The sequence below is a fragment of the Andrena cerasifolii genome, chromosome 16, assembly GCF_050908995.1.
Source record: "Andrena cerasifolii isolate SP2316 chromosome 16, iyAndCera1_principal, whole genome shotgun sequence".
NCBI lineage: Eukaryota > Metazoa > Arthropoda > Insecta > Hymenoptera > Andrenidae > Andrena > Andrena cerasifolii.
The window spans coordinates 9,824,208-9,840,983 of NC_135133.1; the positions used below are offsets into that span (position 1 = coordinate 9,824,208).

Below are 16,776 nucleotides of genomic sequence, written 5' to 3' on the forward strand. Positions count from 1 at the left end.
ATAATACGTGCGTTTTGGTAACCGCCATAGAACGAATCCAAGGGCTAGAATGTCGACCGGTGTTCTTATCGTTGTTTCGTTAGTGGCGATCGAAAGGAAATGTACACACAGACGTATGTGAATTATATTTTGAACATTTATCAGAGGAAGAGCGTATTTCCCTGTATTAGATTAATGAAAAGTAATTAGCCCGCGAAATATGCTTCTGTCAAAGACGAATACTTTTCTGAAGTCAAAGACTCTTGTCGGATATATTGATATTTCTAATGTTAGCATCACACAGGGGAAACAATGTGTAAATGGACTGAGGACATGTAACCATAGTTATTATACAAATATCGATACCAGACGTTTAGTTTTCACATCATACTGCAACAATAAGAGAGTTAATAGAACAGATGGCCTCTGTACGCCTACGAAAGAAAATGTTTCACAGCGGTTGAGTATCAGCAGAACATTCTGTTCGGTACACGTGCCAAAGGACGCTGATGTCTTCGGAGATCTTGCACACGAGAAATATGAGAGGGTTGAGATGGATGAAGAAGAAGAAAAAGAAGAAAGATATACAGAAAACGATGCCAAGGTTCCAAAGTGGAGAAAGTTAAGTCCTGGCCAATATTCTAAACTTATCAAGTCTCATATCGAGAAAGGAAACTTGAAACTGGCGTTAGGTGTGTTAGATCTGGTGAAAGAAAATCGTGACCAGCCTAACTTATATATGTACAGTCTTTTAATTCGGGCACATGCTGTGCAAGGAGATATAAAGCAATGCTTTAAGCTATACAATAAAATGAAAAAACGCGCTCTACTTCCTAACGCGGCGATATATAATAGTTTAATTAATGCCTGCGCTGTATCCAAAGATACAACGAGTGCATTAGAACACTTGCATTACCTGAGGCAACTTTTCTATGAGAAAAGCGTCGTTTTAAACGAGATTCATTACATAACTCTTATTAAAGCTTACAGTTGGCATCATAAAGTCGAAGCTGCTTTTGAAATAGCAGATGAAGCGAGGGATAAAGGTCTCGTTACAAGCGATTTATACGCTTGTTTATTTCATGCTGCGATCAGTGATGAAGAGAATGGATTAAAATATGCTTTAACTCTGTGGCATAAGATGAGAATAAACAGAGTAAAGCCAACTGTAATTCACTACAATCTTCTTTTAAGAGCCATCAGAGATACAAAGTTCGGGGAACTAAAAGTAAATGATACCTTATTACCAGGATTGCCGGATACCCAAATCCAACTTAATGCTACTGGAAAACCTGATTTGTTAGATCACCCGCCAGCTGTAACTACTTTCTTTTTTGTGGCCAATCAAAAGCAGTTGCAAAGCAAGTCCGGGAAGTTTGTGTCGGAGGACAATGAGCTATCAGAAACAGATGAGAAACTCGCAGTGTCATCTCAAAGTTTGAACGATGTATTACAGCAAAATCGATTGATCCTATTCGGTGGATTAGAAAAATTATTAAACCGGATGAAAAGCGATAATGTAACACCTGATATTAAAACAACAACATTGCTCCTAGAATTAATTCCACCCACAGTACAAGCAGAAACATATTTTCTCAAATATATTGAGAAGCTAAATATTAAAGTAGATATCACTTTCTATAACATCCTTATTAAGAAGAGAAGCAATAGAAATGCGTATAAAGAGGCGAAAGTAAGTTGTTATTTTATTGAACAATTGGTAATGCAGTCTGCTATTTGAATATTGTAACATTAATTCATATTTTAATGCAGGAGGTTCTTTATGAAGTACAAAAGCATCATCTTACGCCAAATGTTATAACTTTTGGAGTACTCGCCCTTGGGTGCACCCAACTTAATGATGGAATGGAACTGTTAGAACAAATGAATAATATTGGTTATGAAGTAAATACTACAATTTTGGGGACGCTAATACACAGGGCGGCGTACCATAAAGACTTTCGCTATTTAAAATTTCTGATGGATTATATGTTGGAAAGCGAAATTAAACCATCCACCTTTATATTAGACACTTTAACAAAATTTGAGAGGCTGATATTAGCACTTCTAAAAAAGAAGGTGCGTAAATTATTCTCAGAATCACTTCAAACTTATGTTATTTACGATGATATATTTTTATTTCAGACTAGATACAATCGTAAAGAACTAAGGACGCTAGAGAAAGACTATAACCATTTTAAACTATTTTACGATGAATGGAATGAGAAAGTACAAAGAGAGGACATTGCTAAACTCTCATAGTAATCTACTTTGAACATAATTATAAAAGGACGAATGTACAGTTGAAATTAATAGCATTGTAAGTAAACGAGAAATAGTTTAGAGATTCATCTTTGATAAGGTAGTATCACGAAGCGTCGAAGCCTCGAAACCCAAGGAGGTTTCGAGTTTCGAAACTGCACTTTTTTTCGTGATTCGAAACTCTCGGAAGCCAAATAAGGAAAAGTATAAAATCAATGAATAAAGAATCGAAATGAATACTCGATCGTATTTATTATTAAAAAGTTATTAATTACGTTACAACCCGTAAGTTACAAAATCAACATTATCGATAGACATTACGTCTTTCTAAAATTGTAAGTTACTGAATTTAGCGAAGATAAGGAGGCCGAGTTTCTTGCGCCCAAGGCCGGCTCCTCGTTCCTGAATTAATCGCACGTGAAGGGCAGGTTCCGCGGATACTAAGTTTGTTGTAACCCGTAGGTCCTGTTGGTTGCGCTCCGCACGTTTCCAACGCTACGAAGTCATCGACATGAAGAGATGGAGGGCGGGAGGTGTTGGGCGGCCTGGATCTAAATGGATCCGCGCCTCTGCCCACGCCTCCCACAACTGGACCACCTCTTAAAGAATTGGAAAATTGTGTTCTACCTCGCATGGGCGTAACTGCAAAAAAAAGCAACAGGGAAAAGAAAAGAAAAGTTATTAGAAGATATCTAGGTATATGAGACTTTTGTACCATACTACAGATTTCTAGCTATAATATGATAGTTACGTAATAAATTTATATTTCTAACTCACCAAATGGTTGTTTCACTTTAGAAACAGGAGATGTTGATTGCTTCTGAATGTCTCTAGTTTCTTGATCGTCAGTTTGAGTCTTCGATTGTAACGGCTGCGTAGCATCATCGGGCGGCGCCTTTAAGCACAGATTCTGAGCTTCTGCTAATAAATTAAACTCAACCGGCAGTAGATCAGCCGCGAGAGTCAGTAAGTCCACAGTGTTCTCGTTCGATGCTTGACTGGGTGACATAAATGCAAATTTCTTTGGTCGTTTAGAAACAAGATCCGGAGTTCCCAAGCATCGCTGAGAGAATTGATTTAATAGAGCTTCTGGTGTTGGCAATAATGGTTCTAGCATTTCCGGGATCGGCTCTTTCTCTTCTTTATCCTCAGCCGACTTCAGAATTTCCAGCAATTCTTGTGCTCTTTTTATCTTCTCCAAAGGATGATCATTTTTATCCCACGATATTAGAGACGCCAGTTGCTGTACACGTAAATACAAAGACCTTCCCTGTGATTCAGATGCAATTAGATTTTCTAGGAACGTTATAGTTAAATCCACAGCGGGTTGAGCTTCAGGATCCTCCAGTACAGAAATATGCTCTAATAACGATCGCAACGCGTCGGGATTATTTTCTAAACAGCTCTTTACATGATATAAACCATAGTTATGACTACTAAGAGATAACAGTATGCGAAGGGTACTTTGTAGTATCTCGGCTTCGAATTTTGTACTAGTCGCTAATATATCGATGAGCGCTGCCAGAATAGGTAACAGCGGCTCCTTACTTGGTACTGAATGCGTTAGCCTTTTCTCGAGCGGTTCATTTACATCTTCTTGCATGAGACTCAGCGTGCAGTCGCACAATGTTTCGAAAATATCGAGGATCTCGTACTGCGTTCTAATATCACTTGTATTTTTCAGCGCTGTGCACATCATTTCGATAACAGGTGGATATTTCTGATCCGACTTCACTTGGGCTCTAGATGCAGGACTAGTTAAAGTTAATAAAGTAGCTTTCATAGGCGCGTGCCTCGCGAGCTCGCTAAGCAGCGCGAGGATTAGCACATTATTTTCTAAGGGGGTGGCAGCTATTATACCATCTAACAAGCATCTACCTACGAGTAACGCCGTGGGTGCTGCTAAGTCACTTAATTGCTTGCACACTTTTGAAAGCAGGACTAATAAATCATTGTTCCAGCTGGCGCAAAGCAGTCGCAAAGTTTCAGTTAAATTATTAGCTTGAGCCTGTAAGTGAGCGGACCATAATTTTCTAAGGCCCAGAACGCGAGCAGCGTCTTCAGCTATCGTTTCGTTCAGTGTTAGAACGGGTGGCAGCAATCTCGATAAAAGTTTCAAGCCGGGTATAAAATTACACGGACTGAGGGACACCATCTTCAGAACTTCGCCTAACATTTGTGTCCACAATGATTTCGCTACGTTTCCCGATCCGTCTGAATCTACGGCCTGCGTGAATACTAGAAGCGTACCCACTATTTCCTCGGACAAAGTCTGAACAATTTGGACAGAAGGAATAGCTTCAACTAATGAATACACGCCTAGCAATGGTGCTACGGCTGTCAGATCCTTGAAATCTGTCGCCATACATTTTACAAGCCGCTCCAGCATTGCTCTTGTCAATCTTACGCAAGGAAGAAGTAAGGCAACCAATGCCAGGCCTCTTCGACCTGTCAGCGCTGCACGGTGCAAAAATGGTTGTTCATAAAATTCCGAGATATTCGCCATAACCGCGATAAGAGCTGTTAAACCATCGGCAGCAAATAACTGAGTCAATGCATTTCTATATTTTAGCTCGATGTAATGCTCCATCAGGTCTACATCGTTATGCGAAGGGAAAATAAGGTAATATAATATCCTGCATGCCGTGATTAACTGTCCCGGAAGAGAGGCTGCCTTATCAGCGCTTTTCTTAATACACGCGACTAGCGGAGAAACATCTCCATAATTCCAATGGGAGGGCTGCGCTGCCGTAGTTATATACGATGTAACATCTTTTAGAACAGCCTGAGCTCGCGATTTTTCTAAAACAGTGGCTGCACGATTCTGGAATACCTCTACTCGATCAGAATAACGAATCGTCGCCGATATAATCTCTGCCGAAAATTCACAAAGATTCGGATCGGGCAGGTAGGGGATTAATATATCGATGAACTCTCCCGTAGGGAGAACCGTTACAATAGCTCGCAATCCTTCGGGAAATATTAGGAAAGAATGAAGCTTCTTTAAACCCATCCAATCGGAAGGCTGATACTTTAAACGTAACAGACACTGTACGACTTGAAGCCGCCAAGCTAAAACTGATCCTGCACCAGGCGATTCGCACTTCAAAGCTTTCAAAATCAATTTCGTGACTTCCGGTTCTTTCAGCAAGTATAACAAACCTTCTTTCGTCTCGGAAATGCGTAGAAGAAAGCGTCGGATAGATTTAATTAAGTTCAGATCCGACTTTGGAGAAGTGAGCGCAAGAACAATATGATATAGAAGTTTATGATGCTCGAAGTACGCTATCAGATGGCACCGCGGATTTCGATTCTGCTCGCGTTCAAATTCCATCTGGGCTCCGGCTGGAAGCTGGCGTTTCGGTTGAGCCATTAACGTGGGCGCGCATACATACGTGTTTGTCAATTCGATAATAGCCACCGCATCGAGTTCTTTCATTTCGTCAAGAAATTCGTATGTGTGCACTTTCCGTAATAACGAACTCAAGGCGTACTTTAATCTCGCTAACTTAGCCGTGTCCAACATCAGCAAAACACTTTTATATAGATTACTTTTCACTTTAAGGAATTCCTGAACAATTATAGGACTTATGAGCGCAGCGTCCAATGTACGAAGAGCGGAAAGTTTCACAGGAAGCGCCACGTTCTCACGCATGCACAGCGCTAATAATTTATAAGGGGCGTCTACTTGTAACAGTATGTCCGGACCTTGCGGGAGTTTGCACAACGCTTCCGCTAATCGTACGCCAACTTTTACGTGCCGGACTTTATATGCCGGCTGAGGTTGAGCGCGAGCAAGATCCATGTCTAAACCTGCGTTTACAATATTGCTCAGATCATTGAAATCCGTGCTATCCAAATGAAATGGGCTAAGTATCGCGCATAAAGTCTCACAGTTATGAACGAATGCTTCTTTCTCTTGACCCGATGCGTTGTTAAAATGCAATACCGATTTCGATAAAGACTGAAATATCTCGTGTATCTTCTCTAACATCTCGTTATTGATAACGCATTCTTCCGTAATATTTACTGGCTTCTCTAACTCCAGCAGGTCGGGTGGAGTTAAAGAATAAATATCACTTAATTGCGTGCTTTCACATTCGTATTCGGTAGTCGCTGGCACGTCGTCGGTCATTATATCTTCATCGGATAATATAGGCTCGAATGGCTCTCCTGTTTCTTGTTCACCTCCATCGTGCTCCGCCTCTTCTTCCTCAGCCGATATAGATTCAGGACTTAAAGACACTAAAGATTCCAATGGCGGTGAAGAAGGGCGTTTCGTAGATTTCACTGTACCATTTGTAGCATCTTCCTCCCAGTGTCCTGCTTCTGTCTTTCCAGTATCTGATGTTGAATTTCTGGAGGATTCTACAGTTTGTATCGGTTGTATAGGAGGCGGTGGCGTTGCTGCTACACATGTTTCCTGCACGTGCAAAGATTTTAAGGTCAGAATGAAGTTTTATAAATCAGCGGTCACTCTCATATTACGTACACCTACGCTTGAATTTGTCTGAGCTTGATTCTCGTAATACCACTCGGATTGTTGCTCCGAGATTTGGGGGGTATTTTCTGCAACCTCCTCCAATCCAGTCGCGCAAGCTGCAGAGCCGGCAGCTGAGCTAATAACTTCTTGCGGATTGCTCAAAGATTTTGTCAATGTTCCATATACAGCTAAAGTAATAGTGGTATACCATCCTCTTAACACTAATCCATCCGTTGGTATCTGTTTCCTCTCGCATTCTAACTGAATATGAATATTTTGTTTATATTCCAATTCCCCCAGAGATTCAAACGTAGAGGCACCAGGTTTACTCAAATCATTTACAAAAAATTCAATTTCAAACTGTGATGGATTCGTCGCCCTGAAATTAGAAACAAATATCGAATAACACTGACCATAGCTTCTGCGCTTTAACACGCAGAACAGTTACGAAGCAATCATTAATCACCCTAAACGGACACCGCCAGGAAAATCCGCCTGGACTCTGGCCCCTAATGGAATAATTCTAACTTCGCTAATATAAACAGGTTTCGGAAATTGCACTAAATCTAAATTTAGTTCCTGAAAGAGATAAAACAAGTGTCTGTTGAAATTATTACCCCTGACATCCTGACAAACGAAGTAGAGCAAGTGAAAAAATTGTGCGCTCACCTCTGAGATGTCATGCGAAAATGTATCGAAGAATAGTAATTCTATGTTATCCATCTCTTGCTTATTTTAATACAGAAGAACACTTTGAGGTAGCATCTTCCTTAAAAGAATAAACATTAAATTAGTATCGCTGGTTTCAACATTATTCTCGTCTGCTTCAACTATTTATTTTACTCAGTCGTGTACATACAAAAGAAGTAAGTAACGTCGAGATGCTTTGACTTGCAACTAAAATTAGATAAAGCCGATTCTAAATATTTTACAACTAAGACTGTATTATTGTCAGTGGGCCATTGACGTGCTGTTTACAAAATGTAATTCCAACCGCAATGTTGAATTCATATTAAAGAGCACATGTTACGTAAGCGCGCAAGAATTAAAACCTAAAGTTGCAGTATAAAATCAGAAATGAAGAATTTTTCAAATAATTGTATTACAATAGATTGATGTAAACAGACACGCACGCACACTGACACACACCGTTTCTCGCTGCTATGTGGTGGTACTTTCGTTTCATTGGATTTAAGATTCAAGTAACGCCACCTGGTTCTGTGTGACATCTACCTTCGGTTCTATTCGTTCTACTTCGTTATGAGAGAAATTGTAATGACTAATACCTGTGCAATCCTTCCTGCGAGACAATTTTTCTTTCCGTTGTACATTCGTTCGCTCACAATGAAAGCTTAGACATCGCGTATTTTATACATCCATCCGATACGGGCGTCTTTTTATATGTATTTTATAAGTAGTACTTATTGAATAGCTGTGATAACGACCATAACTCATCTGCGTCACTGACTGCGTTCTCGATTATTTGTAGATTTGTTTTGAATCGTGATATGGCTGCGATGAAACAAAAGTTCTATTAGATCAGTAAGTGTGAGAGGAGCTTTTGTTATAATACCCACTGTACACCATCGAAACACTGTAAATATCTTGCACATTGTTATTTAAAAAATTTGATAACACGACTGTTACTCTTTCCAGTAGGATCGCTCGTATTATGATGTTTTTGTAACAATATGTACGGTCGAATTTCATTTCTCAAGCAAGTGAAAACTTTTGTCAGGACTATTTTTAGACCCTGTACCGTGCAGACATATGTTCTAAAATTCTTAAAGAATAAATGGATTACTCTCGAAACGCTCACCATCATTATTTATTCACTTAATCGGAGTACTTAAATTTGAATAGTTAAAAGTCGTTGAAACTTTCCATTTCCATATTTATGGTATATTCTCCTAAACGACCTTTACTTTCGGCCCTCGAGAAATGAAATAAATCTATGTATGTACAATTAAGCGAACGAAAAGCGTGTTTAAACGTGTCGGTCTGTGATCTATATCTGTTTGTAGGAATGGTAGCTACTGGGGCCACTGTTTTAATGGCAGCCAGTGAAGAAAGTCCTTCGAATGGCACAGAAAATAATTCCACACGTTTAGGAAATCAAAATGTTTCTTCTCAGTGCAATGAAACGCGTCATAGTGAACGGAGTGCAGAGTGTCCAGTTAAAAAGATCATAACACCTGCTGTAAACAGTAAGCACATCCTGTTTGTTACTTTCATATGCTTTCTATTAGCTTTTACATTCGGGGAATTTGATTTACGGGGCGGCAGTTCGTTTAGGTGAAAACAATTGCTAAACAATACGCTGATTTTTAAAGTATTCGCGATGCACTTCAATTTGATACCAATGTTTCTTAATGCTTTTGGAACAGAGAATAAGAGTCGCAGCTCGATGCTGGAAAAGAGCACTCGTTTAATTTCGAGGACAGAAAATAAAGAGGGTAGCAAGAGCTTTACATCGTACAAGACAGCGCAGATTCGTGAAACTAAAGCTTCCAGATTAAGAGCTGCTTCGATTACGTCGCCTAATGGTAAGCTTAATTTTGAAATTGGAATTTAAGAGAAACCGTTACATTTGGAGTTTAATATTTATTTTATTTACACAGGTGGTACATTAGTGTCAAGGAAATTAGGTATGTCTGAAACTTCTGCTCCTGTAGGTCTCCGACCAAGTACTAGTTTGTCTGCCAAGGATGTGAGTACTTATTTTCATATATAATATAGATATCAGTATGTGGAATTATATAATATGCAACAATGTGCGCAGGAAAATTCGATATCGAGTAACAGTACTACTACGAATCCTACGCGAGAGAGAGATAAAAGTTATAAACGGAAATCATACTTGAATCGATCGCTTCATACAGAAGCAACAGCGGGAGATGGTTTAAATCAGTGTAAGTGATCTGATGACATAATTATACGTTAATCGCGAGTTAATGTGTACTAAATATTTGATATGTATTTTTAGTTGAATATAGCGATAGACGAACCAGAAGACAATCAAATAAGCAAAGTTACATATCCGATACAATATCTACTTCAAATCCTAGTAATCAACGTCAAGTAACAACTAATTTAAGTAAAAAGCCTCTTGAGTCAAAAGTGGCTTACCAGAAAGTTAGTACTCAATGCGTTACAAATCATCCAAAAACCTCTACATTGCCTTCTGTTAATCCCCTTGCAAGCACTAAGTATTCAAATGTACAACGAACTAGGTAATTTTATTTGTACACTTCTGCAGAATGCTTATCTATATGTATTTGTGATTTATATCCTAACGACTATTTCTGTTATCCTACGATTCTCTTTACGTATTGTTAATCTCGTACCAAAGGCAGACGCTAATAGAAAATTCATTTTTGTAACAGTGGTGGCCATAGTGATTCAGAAGTGTCGCGAAGAGTTGATGCGTTAACAGCATTAACGAAGTCCGCGATAGAGCGCGTGGAAAGACTTGCGTCGCAGGCGAATTCATCGACAAATTATGGAACACGGTCGGAGAACTCTTCGGCTAATACGCCGTCTCAAGGAAATTGTTTTAATAACGTAGAAAGTAATGCAAGTAATGCGCACGCGTTACAATCATCACCGAGAAAATGTTCTATTTTAAAGAAAACGAATGACGAGTATTTTCAAGAGGCGTCTTTAAGCCACCAGCATGCACCGGTATCGATTCTAAAGCATAAGACGTCCGACAGCGAAGCAGGCCAAAGCCTGTCTAATTCTAATCACACGGTCTTGCCTGTAACGTTCTCACCATCCGTAGTGGAGCCGACACACAAGAGACATGGTATTTTGAAAAAGCGCAGCAGCTTGGACGAAAGTGAGATACTTCGACGCCGTAGCTGCTCGCCCGATATCTCTTCTACTGATAATGCTTATTCCGAATTCAGGCCGATACTAAAGAATCAAAGACGCTCGTCCCTGGACGAAATTATTAAGAGAGATCAGAGCCCGGATCCTCAGCCTACTTCCATATTAAAGCGCAAATCGTCTAGGGAAGACGATAGAGAAGACCGCCAAGTTGGCTCTTCGGAGCCGCAGGGTATACTTAAAAGGAAATCCACGAATAGCCTACGAACAAGTAGTGTCAATCATCACGTGACCATTACAATGGATGCAACAAGTGTGAGTGGTCCTGAAATACTTGATAGCTCCGAGGTGAGGCCAATACTGAAGAAGAAGCACAGTAGAGAGGAATCGTTCGGTAGCGATCCACCGTCTCTGGAACCACGACCAATTCTGAAGAAGAAGTCCAGCACAGAATCGGACGAGCATGACGATAAGCCCAAGAAGACTATTTTAAAGTGTACTCGAAAGAATTCGCAGGATGAATGTAATTACGAGGCAGAGTTAACGTCGCCGAAAAAGCTGTCGATGCTTAGGAATCGTGCTGTACAAGGTAGATCGAGCGGAACCTTGGAAAATGATCCTGTACGACCTATATTGAAGCAACCCGGAAGTAGAGACAACGAATCACGAGTCCGTTTAAACTTGCACGATGAAGGAATAGTTAACGATGACATATATACTGAACCAACCGATTTATTTTTACGAAAGAGGACACAATCTGTAGGCCACGTGCAGCCCTTTAATAGTCCTAACGAATTCACTGGTGTACTTAACAAACGAAGGTCTCTCGAGTTACCTGCTATGAGCGATGTGTTACCAGAACCGTCACAAGGGAGATTAACGACCAATAGTAACTATTTAAAGACAGACCTTTCTTCGGATGCTGAGAGTGCCAATGCTTCTGCTGTTTCTTTTGATACATTGAATAGGTATGTAACACAAGTTTCTTTTTAAACGTATATCTGTAACAAGTAATTTACCGCGGGAAGCTGGTAAATTATACATTTAGTAAAAATATCTTGCGAAAGCTGTTTTTTCAATTCAGAATTGTTATTCATGTTTGAAATAAAACTGTGTTCTCGGAAATCTTACTTGGAAAGTAAAGATTACATGGGTTAATGAATCACGTAGAATATATATAATTATTATTATGGCAATATTATTCTTGTGTGTATACATTGATTAATGAATGATCAATTATAACATTTGCTTAAACAGTATATCTTTAACTAGCAGTGTTGTTAATTTGCAATATCTTATAGTAGACCTTTGTTTACACATTTAGTTAACGTAGTAATATGTAAGTTTAGTAAGACTTTGAATCTGTGCCAAGTTTAATTATAGATCACCTAGCAATTCTGAAAGCTACCAGAAAACAGAGAATCAGAGCATGCACACAACCTGTACACTTGTCTAAAAGTTAAGTCAGATTTGAGGTAGTGCTTTAGCGTCTCCTTTTACATAATTTTTCATGACTTTTTACATCCATTTCTTTCGATGTCCATGTTACCGATTTGAAGACTTACAAATATGGCTCTAAGCTAATTTGTTCTGCACTTCCTCGTAATATTTGCAAAATAAAAGCTGCTAAGATAAAAAAATGCGTAAGTCCCTGAAACAAGTGCTCGTTAAATATTTTTTTGTGCATATATTTAGATTAGGAGTTACAGTTTTTCGCATTGCAAGTGTAGCGATAGCACCTGCATCGTACAACAGTATTATGTATATTGCTATTATATTCTGTGATAGCTCAGTCAGAGCGCTTTCTTTTTAAATCCTGTGAGATAGTTCAACGAATCAGTATTACATTTAATTACAGCGTACCAGTAGAGGAGTCTGCAGAGGAGAGAAATCAGAGTGTGACAATATTCGAAGGCGAAAAAGAAAATAAAGTACATTTGCATGGGTTTACTGTAAATAATAGTGGCAATACTACACTCTCTGGCGAAATGACTGATAACAAAGAATATACGAACAATGAGACATTGCCTTCGCAGAAACAGGATGACGGAGTCATTAGAGAAAGTAATGGTGTATATCACAGCAGCAGTGTTTCTAAAATGGCGTTGCATTTCAAAACTCTGCAAGAAAAAGCAAGTAGCAAAGAGAAGGATGCTGTATCTCAGAAGACGCAAAGCAAGGGTTCGCGTGGCATACAACGTTACAGAGAACGGAAACTTCAAGGGAACGATAGATTCAACACTCAGCCAGTCACTTTCCAAGAAGTGCAGGAGGCAGTTTTACAGAATCAGCGTAACGCTACAACAAATAGAAAGTCAAGCTTAACAGAAAATATTTCAAGTGCAGCCGATGACGAGTACGACCCTTCTAAATTAAGCTTGGCAGACCGAGTGCGTCTATTTAATCAAAAGATCGATACTGAAAAGACTACGACATCAAATAACGTACAATTAGAGAGGCATTCGCGAAGACGACCTGGTGCTCGTTATAAAACACAGCCAATTACATCTGAAGAAGTTGAGGTAGCGTCTCGAATATCTCCATTGAATGCTGGTCATCAATGCTCGTTAGATAGTAGTAAGTACTACTCGCGTAATGAATTATGTTAACTTAGCTGGGATAGTAATAGATCATTTATATCGCAGCTGTTTCCCAAGAGCTTCACAAACAAGTAAATCATTCTCAAAGTGATTTACCAAAAAGCATCTTGAAGCCTGTAACATCGCATACGCATGGTGCGTCCCGATCAAAAAGTCCAGAGCTCGAAGGTTTGAAGTTGATAAGATCCGTACTTAAGAAGGAATCAGAGGAGTCGGAGCAACAGATGTCGGAGAGTTGTGATTTACCACGTTCTATATTAAAGTCTAATTTAAAATTGGAAGAGAGAAAGGTGGGTGGTGATATTAAGAATGGGATAGATGAGAAGAATTTAAATAAAAGTAGGAACATTAATGCTGATACCAGATTTCGTATTAAGGTGGTGGGCTGTGCGATAGAAAGTGATTACTCTGCGCAGTACAGTTTGGATTGTGCCTACAGCGTGGAAAAGGATAACTGTAAAGAAGGTAGGCAATATGAAACTAAACAAACGTATACAGTGCCTTCTCACGAAAATAGTACTCAGGACGAATTAAATAGAACAAGAATCAAATCTGCAATAGATGGCATGAGCCATGTTTGTACTGAAATTGCGACCACTAAAAATAGCGAAGAAATACTTGGAACGTCAGATGGTGAGGTATCCTCTGAAAATCATGAAGCATGTGACGTTCAGAACGAAGACGTACTATCCCATCGACAGTCTATTTTTTCAAAGCAAACCAGGTAAAAGATTTCATGCTAATATATTCATCGATCGCAATAAATATTTGCTCTCGCACATTAAATTTGAATGTCGAAATAAGTAATTTTAAGCGCACTCTCGAAATTATGAAAATGCCTACCTGTGTTTCTTGGGTATGGTGTTCATTATCATGTGTGAATACTGAATGACGTAGAATTTTGTATTTGATGCTATGAGTACAGATAAGATTACAGTATGTAAAGTAGTGTTAGTGTAAACGTGTACGTATATTCTAATTACGTGCGTACAGGTGCACCTCGTTGCTGAAGAGCGCCAGTCACCACGAGATTAGCAATAAACGCACTGACAGTGAGTCATGTAGTGCATCAATACAGAGACAACATGCTATAGCTCTTCCAGGATTATGCCGTAGTGCGACGCAAGCGATACCGACAATGGATACCAATGATGGTCCAAGTATGAGTATCGCAGATCGATTAGCCGCACTTCAACGTAGCGGTAACACAAATTGGAAGCGACGCGTAGCTTCTGAAGCGCCCAATATATCGGTGAATATCACTCTGTAGTTAGTTTCTTTACATTAAAATTATCTTATTAAATATGCGCACATCTCAATCGTTCGAAACGTTAATTAATTAGGATGGATTGTGTGCTAGTACGTTTAATAAAGAAGAACTGAGTATCAAACAAGGTGTACTTGCCGACCGTCTTGGAAAGTTAGAATCCGCCGCAGAGGGATGGAAGAAACGAATATCCGCGTCGGACGCAACGAAGTTTACGGTAGCCGGTAAAATGAAAGTAGAGAAATCAGAGAATTTAGAATCAGGGCCGTCTTCGCCGCTCATCGAAGTTACTGGAAATATTTCGGAGTGGAAGAAGAAGACACCGCGCCCGGAACGATTCAGAGCGAGGAAGGGTAATATTATTTGAATTAATGTCGATTCATTCCCGGATTTAATTGATGGAATAAAAGATATTTTACTGCGAAGCACAAATAACATTACTGAAAGTTCAGAATGTGTTTTCAGGATACGCGACAGATGCGTCTACGCCAACTAGTCCGAGCAATGATTCGTGCACTAAATCACGACGAAGCTTTTCTGAGCCCTCGAGCGAAGACAGCGGTTAGTGAGCAGCTTTTTCTATAAGTTGCACGAGTAGCATTCCCTTTAATTACATTTCAATTTACATATTTCACAGGGGAAGAATATAAAGCAGGGAAAAATGTATCACCAACTGTGTCGGTACCCAAGATCGACGATGAAACGTTCACCTCCTTCTTTACTGGAATCTCATTAGAGAAATGTGAGGCCGAATCTGTTGATTTAAATGAGAGCGATTTTGATATAATTACATCGCAATCCGAATTGTAAATTTACTCTTTCCTAACAGACAGTATCGCCAATTACGTCCTAAATTGTGGTATTCATAGGGCTTGTATTTTTACAGATTGGTTCACAAGCGCAATATACGAATACAACGGCGACGTGTCGTGTCCAGAAATCCTCTTAAAGCGCTCGCAGCTCGTACAGATTTGAAATCGGAGTACACCGAAGTGCGGACTGGTATCGCGGAGAAAGTAATGAGACAACTGAACGTTGAGAAACGTAAGTCTTACTGACGCATTATTAAACCCCCCTTGATCATATTCAATTATTCTAGTATTGCATCGCGATTGTTGCAGTGGCAAAAAATTCATCTTTAGCTATGGAAGCTCTAGCTGGCCTAGCTTCAACCGAAGACTTTAGTAACGTGACACTAAGGAACGTAGCAGAGACGAATGTTCTGATAAATAAGCTACAGCCATACAAGGACTTAATGCTGATTTTAGTTAAAGGCAGACGTCACGTGCAAGTGAGACTGATCGAGCCAATCGCGGAGAGTGTAAATAGCGGTGACAATTTCGTTTTAGTAACAAAATCGGAGGTAATTAAGGGAGTGTTATTTTACGATATTTCTTTTAAAGTATTATGGTACATTAACTGTTTCTTTTCAATTAAGGTTTTTAACTACATTGGGAAGTATTGTAACGTTATTGAAAAGGCACGCGGCGCAGAGATCGCGATGAGTATACAGCAAAACAAAGATCTTGGTACTCAAGCATCCCAAGTTATCATTATTAACGAAGATAAAATCACCTGCTCGAAAAGTCAGGTGCAAAAGTTTTGGAATTATCTTGGCGTTGACAATGAAACCGTGGATGGTAAGTGGATTATTCTTTTCATCTCGCGCGAATGTAGCGGATGACGGTAGAAATTAATTTTGACACGTAAATTTAACAGTAGTTATCGATGGTGGACATCCCGACGAGGACGAACTCTATGAAACCGCTATGATAGATACAAATATGGTGTACGACATCAAAGACGAAGAATTGGTGCCTCTTGAGAAGTATTGGGGTGCTATACCAAAAATCGAGATGCTCGAGCCGAACAAGGTGCTAGTGTTCGATTTCGGTAGCGAAATGTACATATGGAGCGGGAAGGGGGCTTCTGCTGCCAAGAAGAGAGTCGCCACGCATCTTGCTACAGAAATGTGGAAAGAGGGATACGATTATTCGGAATGCACCGTGTGTCCAATCAGCGCGGCTTCGATGATCGGCAGACGCACTACATCCCGAGCGGACTTGAAATCTGCTAAAGACAGACCTAAGTGGTGCTTGCTCGCTAAGCTGACGCAACACGTGGAAACGATACTTTTCAGAGAAAAGTTCCTCGACTGGCCAAACGTGTCTGGGATAATACGAGTTCGCGGTAGCAAGAACTCGGAGGAAGTCGATGGGACCATAACTATAGAGCCGTGCAATATTAATAGCCTATTAGAAGAGAACACTACTCCCGTTGATTTGATCCTTGAAGGAAGTCACTTGGGTAGGGGTACTGGCTGGTATGACAACGAGGTAATTATGATTAACGAG

The 16,776-nt window shown here is 39.8% G+C and overlaps 3 protein-coding genes across 14 annotated transcripts in view; 2 read left to right on the forward strand and 1 right to left on the reverse strand.

Annotated features, from left to right (window-relative positions):
• Positions 1–2,918, forward strand: LOC143377547 (pentatricopeptide repeat-containing protein 1, mitochondrial). Its single transcript, XM_076828944.1, has 4 exons — positions 1–1,672; positions 1,753–2,058; positions 2,125–2,299; positions 2,704–2,918. The coding sequence occupies exons 1-3, from the start codon at positions 200–202 to the stop codon at positions 2,239–2,241; spliced, it is 1,896 nt and encodes a 631-aa protein (XP_076685059.1). The 5' UTR covers positions 1–199; the 3' UTR covers positions 2,242–2,299; positions 2,704–2,918.
• Vir (VIR_N domain-containing protein) lies at positions 2,462–8,148 on the reverse strand. Of its 6 annotated transcripts, none has more exons than XM_076828939.1 (6): positions 8,011–8,148; positions 7,394–7,489; positions 7,191–7,303; positions 6,734–7,103; positions 3,019–6,664; positions 2,462–2,883 (listed from the first exon to the last, which is right to left on the reverse strand). In XM_076828939.1, exons 2-6 carry the CDS (start codon positions 7,445–7,447, stop codon positions 2,591–2,593), a joined length of 4,476 nt encoding a protein of 1,491 aa, XP_076685054.1. In that variant the 5' UTR covers positions 7,448–7,489; positions 8,011–8,148; the 3' UTR covers positions 2,462–2,590. The 6 variants fall into 6 exon arrangements, with proteins under 6 accessions (XP_076685054.1, XP_076685052.1, XP_076685051.1 ...); XM_076828937.1 differs by having other exon boundaries at positions 7,394–7,493; positions 8,011–8,145; XM_076828936.1 differs by having other exon boundaries at positions 7,394–7,621; positions 8,011–8,142.
• Positions 8,125–16,776, forward strand: part of Svil (Supervillin) — an 11,390-nt gene continuing 2,738 nt past the window's right edge. For 4 of the 7 annotated variants that reach the window (XR_013087354.1, XM_076828911.1, XM_076828915.1 and 1 more), the window contains exons 1-18: positions 8,125–8,266; positions 8,749–8,931; positions 9,112–9,270; positions 9,346–9,434; positions 9,507–9,636; positions 9,711–9,957; positions 10,111–11,523; positions 12,414–13,132; positions 13,201–13,445; positions 13,533–13,879; positions 14,149–14,407; positions 14,499–14,775; positions 14,888–14,983; positions 15,060–15,228; positions 15,309–15,466; positions 15,544–15,785; positions 15,861–16,062; positions 16,142–16,758. Coding sequence is in view for 6 of the 7 variants with exons in the window: in XM_076828911.1 (XP_076685026.1) it covers positions 8,751–8,931; positions 9,112–9,270; positions 9,346–9,434; positions 9,507–9,636; positions 9,711–9,957; positions 10,111–11,523; positions 12,414–13,132; positions 13,201–13,445; positions 13,533–13,879; positions 14,149–14,407; positions 14,499–14,775; positions 14,888–14,983; positions 15,060–15,228; positions 15,309–15,466; positions 15,544–15,785; positions 15,861–16,062; positions 16,142–16,758 (5,550 nt within the window). In the remaining variant the exon portion in view is untranslated. Of the gene's footprint in view, positions 8,321–8,661; positions 8,681–8,748; positions 8,932–9,111; positions 9,271–9,345; positions 9,435–9,506; positions 9,637–9,710; positions 9,958–10,110; positions 11,524–12,413; positions 13,133–13,200; positions 13,446–13,532; positions 13,880–14,148; positions 14,425–14,498; positions 14,776–14,887; positions 14,984–15,059; positions 15,229–15,308; positions 15,467–15,543; positions 15,786–15,860; positions 16,063–16,141; positions 16,759–16,776 lie in introns of those variants that run through there. The other 3 variants (XM_076828914.1, XM_076828912.1, XM_076828913.1) reach the window with 3 other exon arrangements.